The sequence below is a fragment of the Peromyscus leucopus genome, chromosome 2 (assembly GCF_004664715.2).
Source record: "Peromyscus leucopus breed LL Stock chromosome 2, UCI_PerLeu_2.1, whole genome shotgun sequence".
In the NCBI taxonomy this organism is placed as follows: Eukaryota; Metazoa; Chordata; class Mammalia; order Rodentia; family Cricetidae; genus Peromyscus; species Peromyscus leucopus.
Window position 1 is genome coordinate 119085732 of NC_051064.1, and position 23362 is coordinate 119109093.

The 23362-nt window shown below is 49.6% G+C and overlaps 1 protein-coding gene across 7 annotated transcripts in view; it reads left to right on the forward strand.

The window, feature by feature from the left end:
- Positions 1-23362, forward strand: part of Eri3 (ERI1 exoribonuclease family member 3) — a 133196-nt gene that overhangs the window by 104152 nt on the left and 5682 nt on the right. For 5 of the 7 annotated variants that reach the window (XM_028893183.2, XM_028893185.2, XM_028893180.2 and 2 more), the window contains one exon: positions 1614-1713. The exons of the other annotated variants lie outside the window; for them this stretch is intronic. In XM_028893183.2, coding sequence (XP_028749016.1) covers positions 1614-1713 — 100 coding nt within the window. The remainder of the gene's footprint in view (positions 1-1613; positions 1714-23362) is intronic. 7 annotated transcript variants of the gene reach the window in all.

A 23362-nucleotide genomic window follows, 5' to 3' on the forward strand; every position in this document is an offset into this window, starting at 1 on the left:
TTCCAAACCCATCCTTGAGTCCCACACTCAACCTCCGGTTTGTGGCTGTAACTGTGACCTGGGAGAAGAAGGTAGAGAAACGTTGGCTGGCGTCGAGCTTTGGCTGCCCCTCTGTGGTCAAGGAAAATGGCTTTGGGAAGTGCTGAGCTTTAAATTGCATTGGCTCCTAGTCTTCTAGTGTCTATGCGCTGGGTTCCTGAAGCTGGAAAGGAGAGAAACTGGCCCTCTGCCTGCCTAGCCCCTGGGCCCTGGCACAGATACATACTGACAGATACCCCACACACACACACACACACACACACAGACATCTTGTTTCTGGCCCTGGGCTGGGTCTTCTCCTCTGTGGGAGCTGCTGGGCACAGAAGTAGGTGGGCACTGCAATGCGTATCTAAGCATGGCTAGCACGTTTGGGTTCTCTCACCCGATCCACCTCACCCAGGTTTCAGCCCTGTTGCCACTGTCCCACATGCTGTCGCCTTCCTGCCATTAGAAGAAGGCCAGCTTAGTGCTTAGTGACTTCTGAAGTGAAGGGATAGGATAGTTAAATGTTTAGTTTAGTTTTGATTTCAGGCCCACTGGCAGAAGCCCAGGACGTTTTTTGGCAAACAATGAAGAAAGAAATCCCCCTCAGCCACATTGTAGAGGTCTACCCCACGTAGCTCAAAGTCACTTTCTTCTGGGCCTCAGTTTCCTCATCAGTGACATTAGGCCTGTCATGCCAGTGAGGAAAGATGCTGCTGCTGGTCCTGTCCCCAGTGAGGGAAGGCAGATCCTGTCCTGCCATGTGTTCCCCACACATGGAAGTTGCTAGAGGCCAGATGGTGCGATAGAGGCTGGAGGGAGCCGTGGAGCTGCGGGGCCCCTGAACAGATCGATGCCCCCAGCACTTCCTTTCCCAACCCCAGGAAAACAATTAAGTACAGATCAATGGGTGGCCGCTTTGAATATGCATAAGTGAGCACTTGACCTTCAACAGAACACACACACACACACACACACACACACACACACACACACACACACCACCTTGTACTTCCCTCACTGATGCTTGAGTTGACCTGGTGACCTTACTTTCCTTTCATTGAGCTCTAACACAGCACTCATGACCTTCCACAGCCTTGCCTGTGCAGAATCAAAAGCAACTTGACTATAAGCATGTTACTGGCCAGTTCCTGTTTCATTTTTCCTGTTTGTGGAATGAAATTTGGAAATACTAATTTCCTGCGTCCTATCTGAGAACAGTCTTTGTGACCAGTCATATCAAGGGAGGGAGCCCAGCACAGCTGTGGTGTTCCAGGATGGGAATCTGTGGAGGGGTGCATGATGAAGGGATGCTCTGATGAGGGGAGGACCTTAACAAGCCAGACTTCTAGAGAAGAGCCCTGCAAGGGGCTCCCAGGAAGGATGGCAGATGCTGACTGGGAAGGCCCAGGAGAAGGAAGGGATTTTTATGGTGGGGAGAGCCTTGGTGGAAGGGAATGTGGTGAGGGACTCTAATGAGCTGGTATTACAAGTAACTGAAGGGAAGAAGTGGGGACTGGGGGAGACTTGGTGAGTGGGGTTTGCTCAGTGGCCAGGACCTCTGTTAACAACTCTTGCCTCCTGTCTTCCAGGCTTACAGCTTCGCCATGGGCTGCTGGCCCAAGAATGGACTACTAGACATGAACAAGGGTCTCAGCCTGCAACACATAGGCCGGCCCCACAGCGGCATTGGTCAGTCCCTCCACAAATCCCCCTGGCAGCTCTGTCAGTCCCCTGCCCGCATGCCTCAGTCCCCTGGCAAACAGAGGGTTTCCATGTCTCATTCAGTATCCAACCCTATGGAAGGTTCTCACCATTGGCTGGAGGGAGGAGGGTAGGGAGGGCAGATTGAGGATATTATGGATTGGGGCAATTGGAAAGCACCTCTCAAAACATTTCAGAGGAGACTGGAATATAGGCTTTGGGTAAGTCACAGGTGGCCTTAGATTCAAAGTACTGTCCCTTGTCCCCATTGCCTGCACCCCTAGTGAGCAGTGTCTTCAGGGATATGGGCACATGTCAGCTTACTCCCCCCCCCATGGCACCCCCCCGTGGAGCTGGAGGAGGCTGTTTAATATTGTTTCAAGTCTGTGGCCACTAAACTGGACGATCAATGGGAGTTAAGGAGATGAATTATTTAAACCTCACCAGCTTTTAATTAGTCTAGGTCCTTCTGACCGATGACTTCGTCCACAGGGTATTGACTCCCCTGCAGGAGCAGCAGCCTCCACTGAGGAGAGCCTGGGTTGGGAGGGGCCACTTGGGGTAACAGGTGGGGTAACACTCGGGGATTTCTGCTTGAGAGAAACTGGAGTGGCTGCAATTCCACATAGTTGGTGGCTCTGTGAGCTTTGCTACATCAGTGTGAATATGTGTCTGTGTATGACATCTTGCCTGTATATCTGTGTGTCTGAGTATAAAGTGTCCATTCCTTGAACATGTCTGTTAGAAGAAGGTGTCTGCCTAACAATACATCCATGTTTATTTGAGGGCATGTGACTGATTATGGAAACAGCTACCCGTCTGTGTGTGTGTGTATCTGTAGAAGAAAGTCTCTTCCTGTGTTTCTTTTTGTGTGTGTGTGTGTGTGTGTGTGTGTGTGTGTGTGTGTGTGTGTGAAGATGCTTCCAAGGAACACAGATGACCAGCTGTAGGCATTGTTCTAGGGGATGGAGCCAGATTGATGCTGGGTGGCATTATGACCTTATTAGAACTTGATTACTTTTGACAAGGTGTCATTTGTAGGGGCTAGAGACATCAGAATGGTAGAAGGTCCCAGCCACTCGCTACAAATTAGCCCCTCTACCCATTTCACATCTATCAGTGCCCAGTGGGTGCTGAGCATGCTGAGAAGGATCAGAGCCTGGAATGCGTACTTGCTTGTTGTGCCATCAGGGAAGTTTCCCTGTTCTCAGTTGCCAAGGTAGCTTCTACTTCACCTACATTGTAGTGATTCCTGGGATGCCCTTTATCAGTCCTAGGGACCAGGGGGAGAAGGAAGCCTGGGGCTCTGGGACACCCTGCCGTAACTGCTGTTCTTTCCTGCGATAAATCTTGAGGGATCAGCAGGAAATTTACTAGATACTAGATAAAAACACTTGAGTTGGGATCCTTGAAGGATAAATACATTTTCTAGGTAGAAAAACAAAGAAGTAGTATTTAGGTAGGGAAACTGTGTGTACAAAGAAAACCTAAAGATCTGAAAGCACATTAAGAAGATAGGTTTAGACATCTGCAAGTAGTTTCCTAAGACTGGAATAGAAAGTTTAGTTAAGTAAACAGCTAGAAGCAGAGCCTTGAGTGCTTGGTTAAAAGGTGATTCTTCCCTCTCTGAAAATAAGGTCTAGAGGGGATGTTGGAAGATAAAAGAATGCTATGACCAGAGCTCTGATTCAGGATTAGTGCAGCAGTTGGTGTTGCACTCTTTTTTTTTTTTTTTTTTTGTTTTTTCGACAGGTTTCTCTGTGTAGCTTTGCGCCTTTCTGAGCTCACTTGTAGCCAGGCTGGCCTAACTCACAAAGATCGCCTGCTCTGCCTCGAGTGCTGGATTAGGCGTGCGCCCACGCCGCTTGTTTGCACTCTTAGTAGCTGCTCAATAAAATCTTGCGGATGGTGGATGAAAAGCTGGCAAGTAAATGAATCAGTGGAAGACTGATGGGAAAGGGAGAGGCCAAGTTTGGGATAGGACCATTGAGAAGGCTTGCATTCGTGCAAGAGGGCTAGCAGCAGTGGAGTCTGGTGGGTGGGTGGGTGGAACAACAGAACTATGGGAAGGCATCCTCCAGAGCCTTGAGCTAACTGTCCTGCTTCTGTCTGTCTGAACTAGGGTATATCTGTGAGGAGAACAACTCCCTCTCGCCACTCTTTGTTGCCTCTTGAGGCTCAGTGATCCCTCCCTTGTCTCTTCTCCTGGGTTAGGACTCCTGAGGTGGCCTTTCCTTTAAAGAAGAACATTTTTTTCTTCTCTCTGGCCCAGGGGGCAGCTCATGGCTTTGAGTAACAATGAAGCCAGAAATAGTTCTAGCTTTACTGTGCAGAACCCTGAGACCTCAGCTGAGGGGCAGTGCTGCCAGCCTCCTGGGGCAGTGGGAGGGGCCGATGAGCAGCCCAGGGAAAGGCCTGTGTAAGGCCCATCTCAAGGTAGATGCTCAGGAAGCTCCCTCTCCATGGCTTTGCCAATGTCAGAGGCTGCCAGGGCACTGGCCCTTCTTGGCACTTGGTCTCAGCAGTCTGAATGAGGAGGGCAGCCCTGCCAGCTCCTGGCTAGCTCTGAGGTGTGGGTGAGGGTGTTTGGAAGGGAGGGTGGATAGAGGGCATTAATTGGGCTGGGAGAGGCAGGGAGGGGAGGTGTGGGTTTTGAGCAGTGAGGTTAATGGCCCTCGCACCAAAGAGACAGCTTTAATGAGCTTCAGCTGGCGGTGCCCCGAGTTACTGTGCGTGCTAAAAGGGTCGCGCTGTAAGAGTTTGATGTGGACTGCTTCCCAGCCCTGGGGTCAGGGGTCAGCTCCTGTCACTGGCCACTCAGGCTGGTCCTCAGTGACATGGTGCTAATTAACTGTGTGAGGAGCTGCCAGGCTGGAGTAGGGAATGGTATGTATATTGTTGGGTGGGGGTGCGGCAGCATTGGGTGATGCTGGACAAGAATTGTGCAGATCCCACCACTTAGCCATCTCCAGGCTCTGATTGGTTCTTCCACAGTGCCATGATGATGTGACATTGATGGTGGGGAGTTGCTCAGAGTACAAGGAGGCAGGCTTGCTAGAGGGGTGGTGGTGTAGGAAGAGGACGGGGAGAGAGGGTGGGTGGGAGGAAGGCCAGTGAAGTTGTATATCCTGAGGTGTTGAGGGGAAGGACGTGGCCTGACTTGAGCTTTGAGAGTGGTCTGCTGGTTTGTGTGGGAAGGACTGATGGAGAGTCTGCGGGGCAGGGAGGCCAAAAGAAAGGCCATCACAAAAAGGTCGTTGAGAGCCAGGGCGGCACTAAGAATGGGGGCAGGCACCAAGGGAGGCTTTGCTTTAGCCATGAACTGCTTACCTTGCATCCGCTTGTGTCGAGAATTGTGACAGGGCCACGGGTGAATTGGTATAAATTCAGGCTTGGTTCCTGGTACCCACAGAAATTTCAGGTAGACTTTTGGGCTTGGCTGGAGACTGAAGGAGATGACAGTTGAGGGGTGGCTAAGGGAGGGTCCAGAGATGCCAGGGCATTGAGCAGAAGGGCTCTGGAGGTTTGTGAGCAAGACATCTTAGCAGAGTAGAGGTGGGTTTGGTCTTGGAAGCCTGGTGTATAAGGTAGGACTACATGGCAGAGCTACTAATGTAGATCTGCCAGCTTCCAAGGCTCTGTGGCTCTGTCAGGAACCCCAGTTAGCTTGTCTCCAAGACAGGACGGCCTCACAGCTACTTTCACTTCATCCGAGGGCTGGCAAAGTGTTCCTACTGTTTTACATAAACTAATTTCATTGTCATAACAGTCATATGAAGGGAGACGTCACTTTCCCTTCCTAGAGAACAGAAGCTCAGTTGAATGACTTGCTTAAGGTCCCACAGCCAGTTGAACTAAGGAGCTAGGATTAAATAAATACCAAAGACACAGCCTAGCTTCTCAATCCCTGTGCCCTGCCAATGCTGTGCTTTTTAATGTTGAACTTCGTTATTGCTTTAACTTAAAAAAACAAAACAAAACCTGGGTTCTGGAACTCAAACTCAGATCCTCATGCTTGAGAGAAAGCACCTCAGCCACTGAAATAATCTCTTCCACCCTTTCCCTAGTTTCCTTAAGGTCACGTGACCCTTATAGGTTTTTACAAAGCTTGGGCAGCAACAGCTGAAGAAAGGAAGGCAGGTACCGCAGTCCGTCAGTCCTGTTGAAACCACTTTGCCCTGAAGCTAGGGCACTGCACCTGCTGACCTCTGGCCCTGGAAGTTCTTACTCTAATTGCAGTTTGCACTCTACCTCCTGGCCCAGGGAATCCCACCCATCTTCCAGGCCCTCACATTAGGAGTATACAGAAGATTATCCTGGTAAGATTTGTAGTAGACCGTAACTGGGTCCTTTAGGCTAAGGATGCAACTCAGTGGTAGAGCACTTGCCTAGCATGAGCAAGGCCCTGGGTTCAATCTGTAGCAACACACACAACAGCACATGTGCACGCATGTGCGCGCGCGCGCGCGCGCACACACACACACACACACACACACACACACACACACACACACAAAGCCTGAGTCCTCCATACTGGACTCTGCAGCAAACCTGGGTTCCTTCCCTTCTTTTCTTTCTGAAATCTGCACAGCAAATATCAGTCAAAACGGCTATTGCGACAGTCCACAGACTGCTGGTTGTCGCTGACTGGGAGAATAACTGCAACAGTCCCTGATAGCCAGCTGGGTGGTCCTACCCTGTGATCTTAGCCCCTCTGCTCTGAGACCAACCAGGGAGGGTCCTGCTGAGGCCCATGGCACAGGTGGCATGGCCAGAGACCAAATGGACTCTCAGGAGCTTGCTGCCCAGCAGTTCGGCTGAGCTGAGCTGGCAGGTGGTAGCAAGGGGGAGGGGGTGCCCCTGAGGGGGGGGAAGTACTAGCCTGTGGTCTCCCCCACATGAGTGGGGTGTCTATCAGAGTCCAGTCAGAATGCATTAGCTCTGTGGCATGGATCTCATTAGTGCCCGTGAGAGGTGTCACTGCAGGAGAATCGTAGGCTCAGGGAGACGCTTGTACCAAAAGGAAGAAAGGACAGTGACAGCCTTTTCTCTGCCGCCAAGCTCACTGGGCCTCCCGCCCTCCTCCTCGTGGGGAGGGGGTGCTGGCTAATGAGCTCAGCTGCAGTACAGCTTTGGCTTCCCCTCCTTGAAGTTTCCCAGGTCTCTCTGAAGACCTCAGGCCCGGGATTAGCACACAGGGACACCAGCCCCTCCTCTTGCCCAGCAGGGAGTTCCTTCTGATCACCTAGCTCTACCCTAGGAAGGGAAAGGGGGAGAGGCTAAGGTGGGGGAGGGGTGTTGCACCCCAGAGAATGCTCAAATTCCTCTGCATCTCTTAGCAGTGACCATGTTCCCTCTCCAGAGGACTCTTGCTTCCAAGAGCTGCAGTCTTTGCCTCCCTTCCTACCATATCTGCCCTGGCAGTGTTCTTCTCGCTATCCTGAGCCCTCATGAGACGGGAAAATTTAAGGACTGTGACACGGGAGTCTGCAGGGAATATTCGGGCCCAACATGCACACAGCTTTCTGGCTGAGCTAGAGGGCAAAAGCCCAGTATCTAGGCTCCAGATGACCTAAGGCCCCTGTAGATTTTGATGTCCCTCTTCTCATCTGTCCTCAAACATGCCTCACTGCTGCCACCATTGCTGTTTTGGTTCTGGCCACCTTTACTGCTGGGAGGGCCAGCTTTGTGTTCAGACTAAAACAGAACCAGAGTGTCTTTCTCTTGCCCATCTCCTTTCTGGTGTGGCCTTGAGAAAGTGAAGATCCAGAAAGTGGGTGGCTATGAGGGATCATAATCCAGGTGCCAACACGGTCTACACTTCCTGCTGGATGGTCCCCGGGAGTGAGGGGTACTGGCAATTTCCTCCTTGAACAAGACCCTCTTAGGGGAGCCCCTAGGGATGTATGCATGTTGGAACTGGTTCTTGCTACTGGGTCAGGCTGTAGTCTTCAATGACAGTCCCAGACAGAAAAATAGATAGAGGACTGAGTTGATGGATGGAAGAAGGTTCTAGTCTGTGCACATATGTGTTCCGTGTGGGTGATGCAGTGAAAGTACAATCTTTGTTCCCTACCTTCTTAGCCCCAGGCTGGCGTGGCCTCCCCTTGTCTCTCTCTGTATCTCCTGTCAGACCATCGCAGAGGTAAATGACAAAGAAATCAGAAAGACAGATCAATGCTGGCCAAATTAGCACTTGCAGATAGACTGTGTGGGGATGTCAGCGCCCTGACCCCTGGTGATCTTGCAGCCTTCACTGCTGATATTATGCAAATTGCATCCATCTGGCAGGACCTGTGCGTGCTTGCTGCTCCTACTCAGAAGAGTAATGGGCTGGGGGTGGGCGGGAATGTTGGAGCAAGAGTCAGTGGAGTGCCTGTGTTTGTGAGAGCATGTGTGTGTGAGTGTGGTGCCCACTAAGCACTGGGCAGTGATTGAGTGATTGACAGGGCAGATAAGGGACTGCATTGGATTCCTTTGGGCTAGGGGATTAGGAACAGCTACAGATGGGAGATAACTGGACTTCATTGCAGTTTATTTCCTCCTTATCCCTTCTCCCCACCTTCACTCCCTGAAAAACACAATCTCTGGAGTTTGTGTTTTTCATCAATATTTGCAAGTCATTACCACTGGTTTAAGGTGAGAGACAATGTCAGGGCCCCAGAGCAGACAATCCCTCTCCAAGTCCTGAATGGGTCCTGCACCCTGAGAATTAATCTTAAGAGCATCTTACACACCCTCCCTCCAGCCCTTAGTACTCAGGTGACAACCCCATTTCCTCATGACTTGCCTCATCTGACCCAGGACCATAAGGCATTCCTTAAGCTGAGGCCCTGCCCCTCACCTTGGAGTTACTGTGTGACATCCCTGCTCCCACATTTAGGCTACATCCTAGGTGCCTCTGGGTGCCTTGGCATTAGCTAGGTACCCTCAGACAGCTTTCACCCTGCTGCAGAGATATTTGTGAGGAAACTGAATCTCAAAAAGGTTGTCTCTCGCCTCAGGCTGCCTAACAAGAAAACAGGAAAGCTAGAATTTGAACCCAGATCTCACCTCTAGACGCTGGCACCACCCCTCTTCAACACTGCGTGTGTTGCCACAGCTGGATTCACTGAACTAACCATCATGGGGAGTGGGCAGAAGAGTCCCTTCAGCTCCCACATAGACTCAGACCTGGTCTCTGACCCTCTGCCAACCTCCCCTTTCCCATTGCAGGCTAAGAGGATAAAAGCCAAATGGGTCCTGTCCATGGGGACTGTACTGAGACAGTGGGCTAGTGCAAGAAGGACACACGGGAAGAATGTCCCCAGCAAGGGAGCCAGTCCAGGAGCCCACGGATGGGGGCTGATGCATTTGGGCCAGCTAGGGTATAGCTCTTACAGAGGCCCCTCCAAAATTGGATCCCTGCTGTACCCTCCCACCAGGCAGGGTTGGGAGCTAGGAGTGCTGGGGACATGTCCGAGGACATGTGTGCAAGGGGAACTTGTCCTAATGAGGAGAACATGGCTGCTAGTTAGGCAAGGGGCGGGCAGGAGCTGCAGAGCTGATTGAAGGCAGGGGCAGGGGTCAGACAATTAGGCCCAGATCCGGCTGTTTGATGTGAGTTCTGAGGCCTCAAAGCCTCCCTTCAGCCGGCTCCCTCCTCTCCCTCCTCTCCCTCCTCTTTCCTTTCTTCTTCTGCCCAAAGGCAGGCAGGATGGAAACGCTTACACTCACTGTTACTATATTAAACCCTGTGTCAGGCCAGCAGGGCCCCAGGACTCCTGCCCACAGGGGGCACTCTAAGCCCCCAGGAGGCTCCCTGAACCTTAGAGGGAGCATGTGGCCAGAGGCCAAGCCTAGGCCAATGGAGCCCTGGAGTAGAACAGCCTCTCTCCCAGTTAGGAGAGTAAATGGGGCTGCCCAGTGGGAAATGGACTCTAGTCTGTTAAGGCCATGTCCTGTGCCAGCTTTTGCCCATCGTCATCTACAGCCACTTAAGTTATTTCTGTCCTGTTCTGGGGCTGGGGGTGAGAACATGGTTCACCTATACACAAACGTGGTCACACACATCTAAGTAGTCACTCCAGAACCTTCATGGGTAAGATAAAGAAAGACACATAGAGTCTAACAGTACTGTCATCCTGACAACCCAAAAGCAGAGCCTCCTCTACCTCAGTTGTCATGGCCACACATGCCATCACAAGGCTCCATGCTTTAGTCATGCCCACAGGGTCTCTTGCACAGAGCCCTAGGAGCCAAGTCCCACCCCCAGGATAATTGGAAACAGCAGTTGGATGGGGAGGGGAGCGGATAACCAGGCTTTTCCAGTTCCCCACTCCTAGGAAATAAAGAGACCAGGTACTGACCACAGAGAAGAAGCCAGATTGTGGGGGCCAGTGGAGAAAGGGAGGGTGGGAGCAGAGATAAATGTTAGCTCATTTCTTCCGTAATTAGTTACTCCCTCATCCCCTCGTTGTAATTGTGAACAAGCTGTAATGTTTAATTAGTCTGTAAATGAAACCCCAATTTCATAATGGTCTGGCTGACAGGGCTAAGTGAGCAGAGGAGTATCGGAGGAGAGCCAAGAGAGGGCCTAGAGTTGGGGGTGGGTGCAGTGGGATCACCTCTTTTCTGCCCCAGTCTGTCCTGTGGGAGGAGGCTGTGGGAGTGAGGACTGCCCCATGCACACACATGGTCTTCAGTCTCTCCCTGTCCGTCTTATTCTTACCAAGGAGTGGGACAGAGGAAGGCTCCCTCAGAACCTTCTGTTTGCCTCCCTTCGGGTCTCTACTGCAGTGGTTCTCAACCTGTAGGTTGTGACCCCTCATGGGGTTGCATATCAGATATTTACATTATGATTTATAACAGTAGCAAAACTACAATTATGAAGTAGCATTGAAGATAATTTTATGGTTTCAGGTCACCACAGCATGAGGAATTGAATTAAAGGGTCAGAGCATTAGGAAGGTAGAGAACCACTGCTTTGGTGGGCTACACAATCCCAGCCCAACCTGGGTACTTAGTTGGGGGAGCTGACTCAGGGTGACCCCAATCTTGTGACCCTAGCAAGGATCATGCTCACTACTAGATTAGACCTCCCTGTCCTCCCTAATCCTGCTAAGGAACCTGTGCTTAGCACCTAGAACCTCAAGATCTAGTCTTGCACACCCAAGAAAACCAGTATTGGTTTGGGCTCCTCCCCTTCCAGTTCACTGCCAAGCAGAATCCAGCATCCATACTGTGCTGACCCCTGGCCAGACCTGTTTTGGAGGTGTCCTCACTGCAGCCTGTGGTGAGCTGGAGCTGCCGCAGGGGGGAGCCCCAGGCCCCACTGCTGCCTCATTGGTCTCTCTCCCCATCTCCCCCACAACATCCTTACCACTGCATATGCCCCCGCCCACCGGCCCGCCTGCCACAGCCATAAATCTCAATTTACGAGGGCAGCCCTGGTGGGGGAGGGAGGCAGCTCTGCTAATGACGGTTCCTCAGTCGGATTTTTCATGTTGCACAGTCATAAATTTTTAAGAACAGCATGGGCAGCACGTTAGCAAGTTATCGAAGCTGCCTCCAAGCTGGCTGCCTAGCTCTGAGAGCAGAGATAGGCAAAGCAGAGCAAAGGAGGCATTTGCAGCTGGGGTGACCATAGCCATGGACTGAGTCTGAATGAAGGTGGCAAAGGAGGCTAGCCAAGCACCAGGCTAGGGCTAGTATGGGCCCTCCAACAGGTCAGGGTAAGCCAGCCCAGTGAGATCCAAGGAGCTCAGGGTGGGATCCGGAGTGTGCCGACACAGACCATGCATGGCATTCGGAGCTGCTGATGGATGCCTCTGCTCCAGGACTTGACACCATGATGTACGGGGAGCCCGGAGACATATGGATTTTCCAAGTGGCCACTTTGAATAGAATTAGAAACCCTGAGCATGTGCACAGTGAGGCCCATGCATTCACACAGCTGTGTTTGCTTCATAAGCCAGAGGCTTTTAGCATTGTTCTCGGGAGCTAGGACCCTTGATCATCCAGAGAGATCCCTAGAGAAATGTCCACAGAGACGGTGTATCTCATATGTTGAAGAATGGGCCAACCCCATTCTGGTTGAGGCTTGTTTTTTTCCAGGTTGAGTGGTCCTGGGCAAGTCATTCTTGCCATCAGAGCTTGTGTTTGTTCCTCCTTGGGGTTGATAATGACACAAGCCTGTTCTCAGGCTTACTGAGACTAAGTACTGTCAATCCATGAGTTGGCTGCCCCTTCCCTAGTTAGATTTATACAAAGGTTTCTGAGGGAAGTGTCTGGGGAAAGGTCCTTGCAGGAGATGGCTGGCTTTCACTTTGTTCAGTTCATTCAGAAAACATTTGCCAGTGCCTTCTGAACACTGGGTCCACACCAAACTGAGCCTCAGAGACAAGAGTAGTTCTCTCTGAGAGGTAAGGTAAGCATTTTGGGCTGAGTCTCTGGTGTTCTTTTCTGTGCCTGGGACCTCCCCAGGGTTAAAGGACCACATTCAGTCCATCAGTGGGGACTCCCAGCCATCAAGGAGCTGACAGGTGTACGTAAGCTACTTCACAAGGAGCAGGCCGTGCTCACCTGTGTTCCCCGATGTGTATACAGTTGAAGTTTAGTGATCCCGACGGCTTCCAGGGTGCACAAGCAGCCGCCAGTAGAACATCAAAGTCTTTGGAGCAGTGGGCCTCATACCACAGACAGTGTTAAGAGGCCACAAGCACCAAGTCCGGAATCAAGCTGTTGAAATCAGCCCAGGTGTTGTGAATGGGTGTTGATATCAGGGTGTTGGTAGTGAGCATCCTGTTTGGGATTACTCTGGTGATCCAGCAGGATCCAGGCTGACCATGTGCATGGAAGGACCTCCACATACTCTGCTGACTCTTAGCTGTGTACTTGCTGACCTTTCTTACTGCTACACTCCAGACCTTCCCCTACAACTGTCTACTTCACCTGAGTGATTTTTCTAACCTATGCTTTATTTCCCTGAGCTCTACACTGCACCCTCTTGGCCTGATTGACTGCTGGCCATCCTTCAGAGCTCAGTTTGGATTTTCTTCCTCAAGGGAAGCCTTCCTTAACTCCAAGACTTGGCCAGATCCCCTTCTCCCCCATATACTTTCACACGGCACCCTGCACTCGCTCTTTCCAGCATTAATCACCATTATAATTAAGAGTCACTGGCTCAGAAGTTGTTGGATGCCTCTTTCCCACTAGACCAGAAGTTCCCTGAGGGCAAGAGCTAGTGTTTTTTCATCTTGTATCCCCAAAGCATAGCACGCAGCACCTGACAAGGGTATGCAGATAATAAATAAAATGTGCTGTTTTGAATTGAGTTAAATGGAGTTGAGATGGCCCTGGCCCACCCCTGGGTGCTAGCATAAGCAGAGGTGGCTAGGGAAGTGCCTGGAGCTGAGGTGATTCCCATTAGTCCTCATGATTAATTCACAGCCACACTGTGATGGAGTGGGCTTGTCCCCAGTCAGCGCCTCCACTGGGGCCCACCTGTTAGCGACAAACAAACAAAGGGGATAAATAATGCATTGGGAGCCGAGCCAGGCGAGGCAGCGTATTGAAATTAATAAGGATTAGCTGAGCAGCTTGAGGATAAAATATTTAGCAGGTGGGACTGGGCTTAGGGAGGCCAGTCCTTCTCCCCAATGTCCCTAGGCACAGCTAAGCTGTTCTCTAGGGCATCATTGCCTAGGATTGGGGACCCCCAGCACCACCACTCCCACTCTGCTGATGAGGTCCTTCTAGATAGTCTCCTGGCATGGTCTTGGGGAAACCAGGCTGCTAGGAAGGAACAGAGGCAGACAAGAGGCAGCACCTCCAGCACATTAGAAGCTAGAAACAAGGACTATGGCTGACACTCAGCCTTGGCATGTAGAGGCTTTGGATGGTAGATGTGAGGCAGAGAAGTTCATCTGCGATCATGGGCACATGCCTTCCCTGCTTCCTTTTCCAGCCCTTCCTAACCATCTTTCCAGTCAACTTTACCCATCTTCTTGAGGGGCCTCTATGAAAATAACCCCTGAAGTGGTATATTATCTAGCAGGAGGTGACAGAAGCAATCATGATAAGGGGACTCATCTAGGTATTGTGAGAACATACAGAAAAGGTCCTTACACAGATGTGAGGCCAAGGTAGGATAACCCATCGGGAAATGATCAGACCTGAGTCCCAGCAATGAGCAGCATGCCGGATGAGAAGTTGGTTTCTAGACAGAGAAGAAGATGTAAAAGGGGTTGTACCACACAAGAAAGAAGAGATGAAGTAAACAGGGCTAGACCCCCAAAACTGTACAGGAATTTTGATGCTCTCCTAGGAATAACAAGGGGGGGGGACGACAACAGCCATCTGAGGAACTGGTAGTTGCTTTCAAGGTTTCATATAGGCCAGCCCTTGAATTTATGACTTCCTTCCACTTCCCAAATTCTGGGGTTACATCTGGGCACCACCATGCCTGACCTTCATTCTTGTTTTGTTTTGTTTTGTTTGGGGTGAGTGGATTGAGATAAGGTCTTCATAGAGAACTTTGGCTGTCGTAGAACTCACTCTGTAAGACAAGGCCAGCCTTGAACTCACAGAGATCCACCTGCCTCTGCCTCCCGAGTGCTGGGATTAAAGGTGTGTGCCACCATACCAGGCTATGACCTTCATTCTTAATTGTTTTCAGTTGGGTAGTTGTTTTTTGGAGATAGGATCTCATTCTGTAGCCCTGGCTGGCCTGGAACTCCCTATGCAGCCACCTTTAATTCTGATCTGTCCGCCTCCACCTCATGTGTTTGGGGATTTTAGATGTAAGCCACCACCTGGTTCATTCCATGCCCAGATGCTCCTGTGTGCTAGGCAAACACTCCACTGCACTGCATCCCGGGCGCCTTGCAGGCAGTATGTTTCACTTCCCTAGCTTTCTTCCTGGTGACCTCTGGAAACACAGTGCAGATGTCAGCAGTAGCAGTAGCGTTGGCCCTGTGCTGTTAACAAAGGCCCTGTTTGATCGTGGTTCCCATTATCTCCTTTTCTACTCTAGGATCATTGAAGGGGTTCAAGATGGAGTGGAATTACCAGAGTCGTGGTTTAAAAATACACTGTTGTAGAAAGAATGGCAGCGGTGTGGCTTTTACCTTGGTGAGGGATGGTAGTAAGAATGTAGGCCTAGAGATTATTGGAAAATGGACAACTCGGGCTCCTAGGGTGGATAAGGTAGATAATTCTGCTTAAGGAGAGAAAAGGAGAGAGGGTCAGTGACAGTTTTGAGCAGCACACCTGAGAAGTGTTGAGAAGATGGGGTGCTCACAGGAGCCAGTAGGATGGCATAGAAAGAAGTGGTGACGTCACCAAACCACAGCCAGAGAGCGAGTGTGAGTCAAACAGAAAGGCTGGAGAGAGAAGGTAGCTCGGCAGTTAAAGCATGGTCTGCCCTTTTAGAAGACCTCGGTTCAGTTCCTAGAACCCATATGACAGTACATACCCACCTGTAAGTGCAGCTCCAGGGCATCCAATGCCCTCTGCTGGCTTCCATGGGCACCAGGTACACAAGTGATACACAGAGATATAGACAAAAACACATAAAAAATAAAATTTTAACTCAAACTTAAGAAGCCCCACCCCTGCTGGGCAACCCTGGTCATTAGAGAAGACAGCTTTGGTAAAAACAGGTTGTAAGGTGGGAGACAGGAAAAGGAGACCTCAAGCATCAGGCAGGAGTCTGTGGTCTGCCTCTTAAAGGGGCCAGAGTGTGGGTACCAGCCAACTGAGAGAGGCCATTGAATAATGGAGGCTGGCTCCCAGCTGGGAGCTTGGATGAAAGAGTCAGGACTGGAGAACACTAGGGCTGTATCCAAGGGTAAGGGCACTCAAGTCCAGGCCTCTGGGAAGTGTATATGCTGGATTAGACCCCAGATCCCAGGTGAGGTGGACAAATGAGCTTCAGGAGGGATTAGCAGGTTTAGTGCCCTCTTGTGACAGACACAAATAGATCAAGTATCTGCCCATTTGGGCATGAAAGCTGGGGGTACTAGACTGGTAGATTGAGATTTGTGAGGAGGGTGGGAGCTTGTTGACCTGAGGGCTAAAGAAAAGGGCTCACACTGGACAGTAGTCTTGGGATCGCCTAGGTAGTTTATATACCTCAGGGACTGGTGAGGATCTCATGGTGACACTTGTCTGTAAGGTTGTGCTTTTCTCCATTTGCACACAGCCAAGAGGTAGGCCTAGAAGCAGCTAGGCTTCTTCCAGGCCAGGATAGCCAAAATAAAGGGCGTCAGAGTTGAGGATATTGACAAGAAGTCTGACATGATGGACCATGTCCAAGTTGTAAAGGTAGATGCCCATTATGTTGCTGGGACAGAAAGTACCTGGTACACATGTGGAATCAATTCCCCCTTCATCTTCAGACTAGCTGGAACCTTCTGAAACTAGGACATCAACATGTACTGTTTGGTTGTCTGTCAGATTGTCTGTCTGTTTTGAAATGGGATCCTACTTTGTAGACTCAGTCTCCCAAGAGCTGTGCTACCATGCCTGGCTGAAGTCTACTTTTTTAGTTTCTGATTCAGCTAGGCATGGTCATGTCTCTGAGCTCTGCCAGTGTAATAAAAATATAGTTTGTGGGAACTTAGGATGATACTTAAAGGGAAACCGTTTAGGGAAGGATGCTGTTGTTGTCTTTCTGGATTCTTCCTCCTCTTGTCTTGAACATGGCATGGTAGAACTCTAGTCTGGGGAGAGTAAAGCAGAAAAGAGGAGGAAGCCTGAGTCTCGGTAGACTGTGGAGCCAGGGAGTTTCTAGTCAACTGACACGGTAAAACCACAGAGGTAATTCTTCTCTCGGTTGGATTTTTTTACTTTCTTACCTTCTGTTTCCACAAGGGTTTCAGTCAAAGCTAGAGTCCCCTGGCCTTTTTAGTAGCATGTCCTATGTCCTAAGATCAGGAAGAAACAATCCGATTAGGTGTTTCAAGAGCACATAGGGGTTCCAGCCTAAAGTAGCAGTGTCTTTGCTGTCTCCTCCATGCATAGTGCATTCCTCTGCCATTGTTTTCCTGCCTTTCTACTTCATATCAGTTAGTGCAGTAATTATTTTTCTCATTGCTCTGAAAAAAGAGCTGCCAAAATCAAGTTGGCATTTGTTTCCTTTAGTGCTTTGAAAAACAGTACATCATTCTGTTGCTCAGGCTGGCCTTGAGACCACAACAGTCCTCCTGTCTCAGCCTCTCGAGTGCTGCCATACGTGGCAGGAGAGAAACATTGGTTTGGGCCCATACTTTGAGGATACCCTGCACCATCGCTGGGAAGGCATGGTAGCAAAAGCACGAGACAGCCGGTCACACCACACCTCTAGTCGGGAAGCAGGCATGGATGCTAGTGCTCAGGTGGCTTGCTTTCCTCCCTTTTTACTCTGTAGAGGACCCCAGCTCATGGGATGGTGCTGCCCACATTCAGGGTGGGTCTTCCCTTCTCAGTTAAACTTTTCTGGAAACATTGTATGCCCAGAGGTATATCTTCTAGATGATTCCAAATCCAGTCAAGTTGACAATGAAGAGTAATTATGTCTGTATGCTTTCAGCTGCAAGGAAAAGATAGGTCATGGGTTATCTGTTTTAAAACATATTTAGGGGGGGCTAGAAAGTACTGGCTGCTCTTCCAGAGGTCCTGAGTTCATTTCCCAGCAACCACATGGTGGCTCACAACCAGCTCTAATGGAACCTGATGCCCTCTTCTGTCATGCAGGCATTCATGCAAATAGAACACTCATGTATACATAAAATGCATAAGTCAGTCCATTTTTAAAACGTATTTAGTAATAAGGAGGATTTATCATGTAACAAAAGGAATCTAGAGGTAACCGTCAGGCTGACTGATCCAGCCTCCCAGGATTGTCCTCAGAGATCCAAAAATGTTTCCATTTTTTGTTCTACGTTCAGCATAGTCTTTCCGGCTAACTCCCCTCTAGGCTGAGTGATGGAGTCTGCAATCCAGACAGTGTATGCCAAGATCTTCCTTCATGCTTCTCGTCATCAGTATGAAATTTTCATTGAAGGCCTTCCAGTAAACTTACCTCTGTGTCTCAGAAGCCAGACACTTGCCTACCTCTAACCTAGTGGCTGGCAAGGATCATAAGATCACCAAATTAGCTCTAGTCATGTGTTATTGGTTCTGCCAGCATTAGGGAGCGGTATGGCACAGTGATGCATAGATTGGAGGCCCAGGAGAGATGATGCACACAGAGAGGGTAGAGATGTAAATGGTTCCAGGTTCCAGTTCAGTGAAAGAAAATGGGTATACAGTGGTTAGTCTAGGGACGTCTGAATTGTGTCAAAGGTAAGAACAGTAGGATATTTCCAAGGTTAAGTTTGTCACTATAGAAATGGGTAGTAAAAAGGCACAACAGAGAAATGTACTGAGGCCAATGAATGGATAGTCTGACATCACAGTTTCTCAGGTCAAGATGGAGGCTGGGCAGCAGACCTCTAAGGAAGGAGGTGGCCAGAGATGGAGCGACAGTACTTACTCACAGGAAGGCTCCAGCTAGGCCATTACACGTGTCCGGACCTAGGACTCTAGGCTGATGTCTAGGGTAGTGTAAGTCACCTAACTATTCAGTATATCAGTTCCTCCATTTCGGAAAGAACCTGTTCTGGGTCTTCAAGGCTCCTCTTGAAGTGATGAAATGCTGACCTTTTCCTATTAGAGCTGTTGAAGGTTCCAAAGACTGATCCATGTGCAGTCCTTAGGAATAGGACCTTCGTTGTGAAGGTTAGGTCTGCTCAGCTGTTCTGGACTGCCAACTCTTTCCTTCAGACCTCAGCTTGGCCATGGGAACTAGGACACTCTTGCCACTTTAGCTATAGCAGTCCCGGCCACCCAGCCTCTCCACCCGGGCTGGGAATGGGTCGGGGAGGCCCATCTGTTGTAATGGCCAGAGCAGCACCCTGTTACTACAGCGTATTTCACTTTTAATTCTGACATATAATGTAATGATCTTTTTTAAGGCCCGATGATATTATCTGCCTGACTAGATTATTGAGTCTTCATCATCTCCAGATAAATTTACGGCCAGGACGAGGCTCAGGATTTATCATCAGTCAATAGAGCTCGATACTCTAACAAGGCGTGTAATAAGATATACATATTTAATGATCCAAGGGGAGGAGCACTAATGGGAGCCCAGACTGAGTGATCCGGGGGCTGGACTGGGGCTCTGCCTTAGGGCTGCTATGACTGGGGACACGGATGTATTCTTTGGCCCTGTGGTTCCCAACTTGAGTCTTTCCTAGGACTGCGTGTCTCGTTTCTGAGCCCCTGAGAGTGGGCAAGCAGAGATGGGAACAGCACTTGAGCCAGGGCCTGGACTTCTCCAACACTTAGTATCCCACCCCCACTACCACCACCCCACCACACACTTATCCCCCAGGGGATTCTCAGCTAGGGTGTCCTCAGACCCGCCTGCTCAGGTCCCTGAACGACAGGGAGGGCCCACAAGGGAGGGAGTGCCGGGGCTCCATGCCCAGGCCATGCTGATGGTGACGGATGGTTTTTCATTATAGCCTCTCAGGTCCTGCCCGCGCCCTGTGTGGAAATTCTATTTATTCCCTAATTTGTAAAAATTCCCTCTTTATCTGATCCCAATCAGGGCGGGGTAATTGGCTCTCTGGGGCAGCGGCTGGGGTCCTTGATGAAGAGCTATGTGGATGTACCCAGCCAGGCCCCCACCCGGCCTGCCACCAGGGCCCACAATTAATAATGATTTGCAAATGGCAGACAAGCAATAACACAGAAAGATGTGGCGTCCGTTCTGCCTCTTCATTTCCTCCCCTCACAGATATAAATGGCCACAGAACAAAAACCCAGCACTATAAATTCTGGAATTAGTTATTCACCGGGACAAATGGGGGCTGAAGCCTACAGCCCACTCTCCACCCTTGCACTTGCTTTCCCTAACACCGGCTCTGTTTTCAGGTCTTCCTCCTTAGCTGCAAACACAGTTATCGGCTTCCTCTCACCTCTCTGGTGACCCCTTCTTGTGTGGCCTAGACTTGGAAGTGATCATTTGATCTAGACCTGCCACCTCCTCACAGAGACCGCAGCCAGCAAGTGGGGTCCAGCTTCCCCTCCTCTCACTGACCTCTCTGGCTGCTTGACCTGGCTTCTGTCCCTAATCTGCATTGGGTTTGAATGAGTTGATATGTCTTGCCAGGCCTGGGAGTCTGGATCAGAGTTGGTCAGATCATACTTGTCTTCTTTGGCATTTGGGATCAATCCAGTCATTTGCTTGGCCAAGTCTGAGTTGGGCTCGTGACAGCCAAACTCAGTGTAAGTGACTGCGGATGATCTGTGCTTACTGGTCAGGCATCTCTGGGAGGTTGGCAGAGGTATTTCCGGGCACCATGCCCTCTCGGCCAGGCACATCCTCCCCCCGCCCCCTGAGTGGCTGTGAGCTGGCGGGTAATGGGCGTGTAATGGCCTCATTTCCATGCCCGGCCTCCAGGAGCGGCGGTAAGTGTTTGATTGCCTTAATTTCCAAACACATCATTATCCTAGCTTTACCAGCGCTTAATAAACACTTTATGAGGATTTTTTTTAAAAACATCTTCGGTCCGCATACTTCTCTGAAGTGATAAACTCTAATTAAGTCTAATATTTAAAAATATGGTAATGGTGAGTTGTTTGAATAAGTGGACTGCATTTCTGTAATTTCATTATTACGTAAAACACGCTAATTATTTGGAGCACGCTTATTACAGAGAGAGAAATCGCCTGCTAATCAAGATGAAATTGCCTTTTCCCTTATTGTAGAGCCACCGTCATCCTTCACCATCAGCCCTGTGGCACCTCCAGGCACCTCTGTGGGTGGAGGGGGAGACGGGGAGGGGCTGAAAGAAGGGGTCACTTTAGAGTCGGGCCATAAGGACCCTACCTAGGGGAGGGTTGGAAGCTGTCAGAGTGCTGAGTGGAAGGAGAAGGAGTAGATGTCTAGAAAGAGTGTCATGCCGGCCAAGGTGGCCATGAATAGGGGCGGGGCACAAGAGCCTGTGTAGGCCAAGGCTGGTCCTAGGGATGTAGAATGAGTATCAGGAGATCCATTTAAGAATAACAATATTATAGGAGTTAGAATAACTGATAACTAACACAGACACTATTGTTAAACACTTCACAGGTAGTTCATTGCATCTTTTAAATAACCCTTTGAGAGAAGAAGTTGCTATAATTATTCTTCCCATTTTAGACAGGAAACCAAAAATAGAAAAGGTAAAGTTTGGGAACTTGGCTTAAGTTCAGTCATTAAGTAGCTGGGTTTGGATCACAGTCAGACTCTGAGGATAGATAGGACTCTCTACTGTTTGAATTCTGAATTCCCTGCCCCCCCCCCCCCCCCCCCCCCCCGAGCTACCCTATGGTGCTGGATGCTAGGCTGGCCCCATCGTAGAGTTGCCAAACCCAGTGAATAAAAATTAGAGAGCCAGGCATGGAGCACATGCTTTAATTCCAGCACTCAGGAGGCAGAGGCAGGTGGATTCTCTGAGTTCAAGGCCAGCCTGGGCTACAGAGTGAGTTCCAGGACAGCTAAAAACTACATAGAGAAACCCTGTCTCAACATGTAGAGGAGCTGTCAGATTTGAACTTGAGCTGACAAGTAGATTTCAGTGCATGTCCCATGTTGGGCTGGGACAACATCAGTCTGGCCGGCCTTTCATACTGGCCTAGGGTTAACCCACAGCACTTTTGCTCAGGACATTATTGCTGCTGGATGTCCGGACAGATGTGGGCACAAGGCCAGTGAGATTCTAGAATGTCAACTCTCAGAGTTCTTCTTGTGGTCTCCTCTTTCTCATGCACAGGTCCTGCTCCTTGCAGTTTGCCCCCTGCCCATCCCTGCGCCTCAGTTTTGCTGGCCTCTGCTCCATGGGCTCAGGCCCCATCCCTCACCAGTCTCTGGAGATTACCAGACAGGGTGAAGACAGGCCACTGATGCTACACTGGTGGCCTTGGCATCTGTCTGCATGCCCCTTTGACCACACTGCCTCTTAGCCTCATTAATAACGTCAGCAGTTTCCCACACTGATTCCCCAACTTGATTTACCCATTGGTCATTTTATGATTATTCTCTTTACTGGTTCCCACATTATACAGATATGATAGAGTTGTTTTTTCAGAAGGCACAGAAAGAAAAGACAGTTTAGTCCACGTTGATAGGGCAATGGGTTCTGCATCAGAAAAATAATAAAACTAGAGCTATTTCTTACCACACACAAAGCGTAATTCCAGAGAGATTAAACAGCTAAGTAGGAAATATAGCTAAGCAGGGGTGATGGTGTATGCCTTTAGTCCTAGCACTCAGGAAGTAGAGGTGGGCAGATCTCTATAAGTACAAGGCCAGCCTGGTTTACATATTGAAACCCTGCTTCAAAAAACCCAAATAATAGACTAGAGAGATGGCTCAGCTGTTAAAAGTCCTGACTGCTCCTCCAAAGGACCTGGGTTCAGTTCCCAGCACATACAACTGTCTGTAACTTCAGTCCCAGGGGAGTCCTCTGGCCTTCACAAGCACTGCATGCATGTGGTACATAGACATACATGAAGGCAAAATACCCATATACATAAAATAAAAATAAATCTTAAAAAAACAAGTAATAATGATAATAAAATATAGCTGAAAATATGGGGTAACTTTGTGTTGTAGGTTCTGTAGGGGAGGTATACATGTATGAGCTTGATATTGGGTGTATCAATCATTCTCCACCTTATTATTTGAAATGGGGTCTCACCAAACCCTGAACTCTCCCAGTTCAGCTAGACTGGCTGACCAGCAAACCCCAAGGATCCTCTCATCTCTGCCTCTCTCTTGCTGGAATCGCAGGCATGGACTAGCATGCCTGGCTTTTATATAGGTACCCAGGATTATCAACTGAGCCATCTCTTCAGCCCTTTGTTTTTTAACGATAGGATAGAGAAGTGTTTCTCAAACCAGACAGTAAGCCTTGAAATCCTAATAAAATGCCTTATAATTTTAAATGACCCACAAGACTCCTACTTACTTCATCCAAACCTAAATTCATCACTGCCCCCAAATCCACCTTCTCTGAGATTATTTACCTCAGGTGAGTGGCACTGACTCCTATAGTCACTTCTCTCCCAGTCTTCTCCTGGAAGCTTACCTCTTTTCAACAGACATTTTATTTGTGTATGCCCACATTTGCACACTCATGAAACATTTGCACACAGGGAGATGGAAGGGACAGGACAACTTGTGAAGTCGGTTTTCTCTTTCCATCATGAGTTCCAGGGCTCACACTTAGGTAGTCAGGATGGCACAGTTACCCTCGAGTCATCTCACTGGCCCCAAATTTTATTTATTAAAAACTCCCTTGCCTCCAGTCTGTTCTTCACAGTCAGCATCCCCAACCATTACAAGCCTAGTTCTGGGCTAGCCTCTCAGGCATGAGCTGTATTTTAGTCTGCGCACTGATGATTCTGCCCTTAGTCCTGTCCTCACATCTTAGAATGACAACTCTGAAACCCAGGTCTGGTCTGGTCATTCTACTCCGTAAACATAGTAGTGTCTGCACAGTGCCACCAGAATCAAATTCTTGAACTCAGATTGGCATATGGGTTCCTCTGGGTTTCCTCTAGTCAGTCACTGCAGACTTGA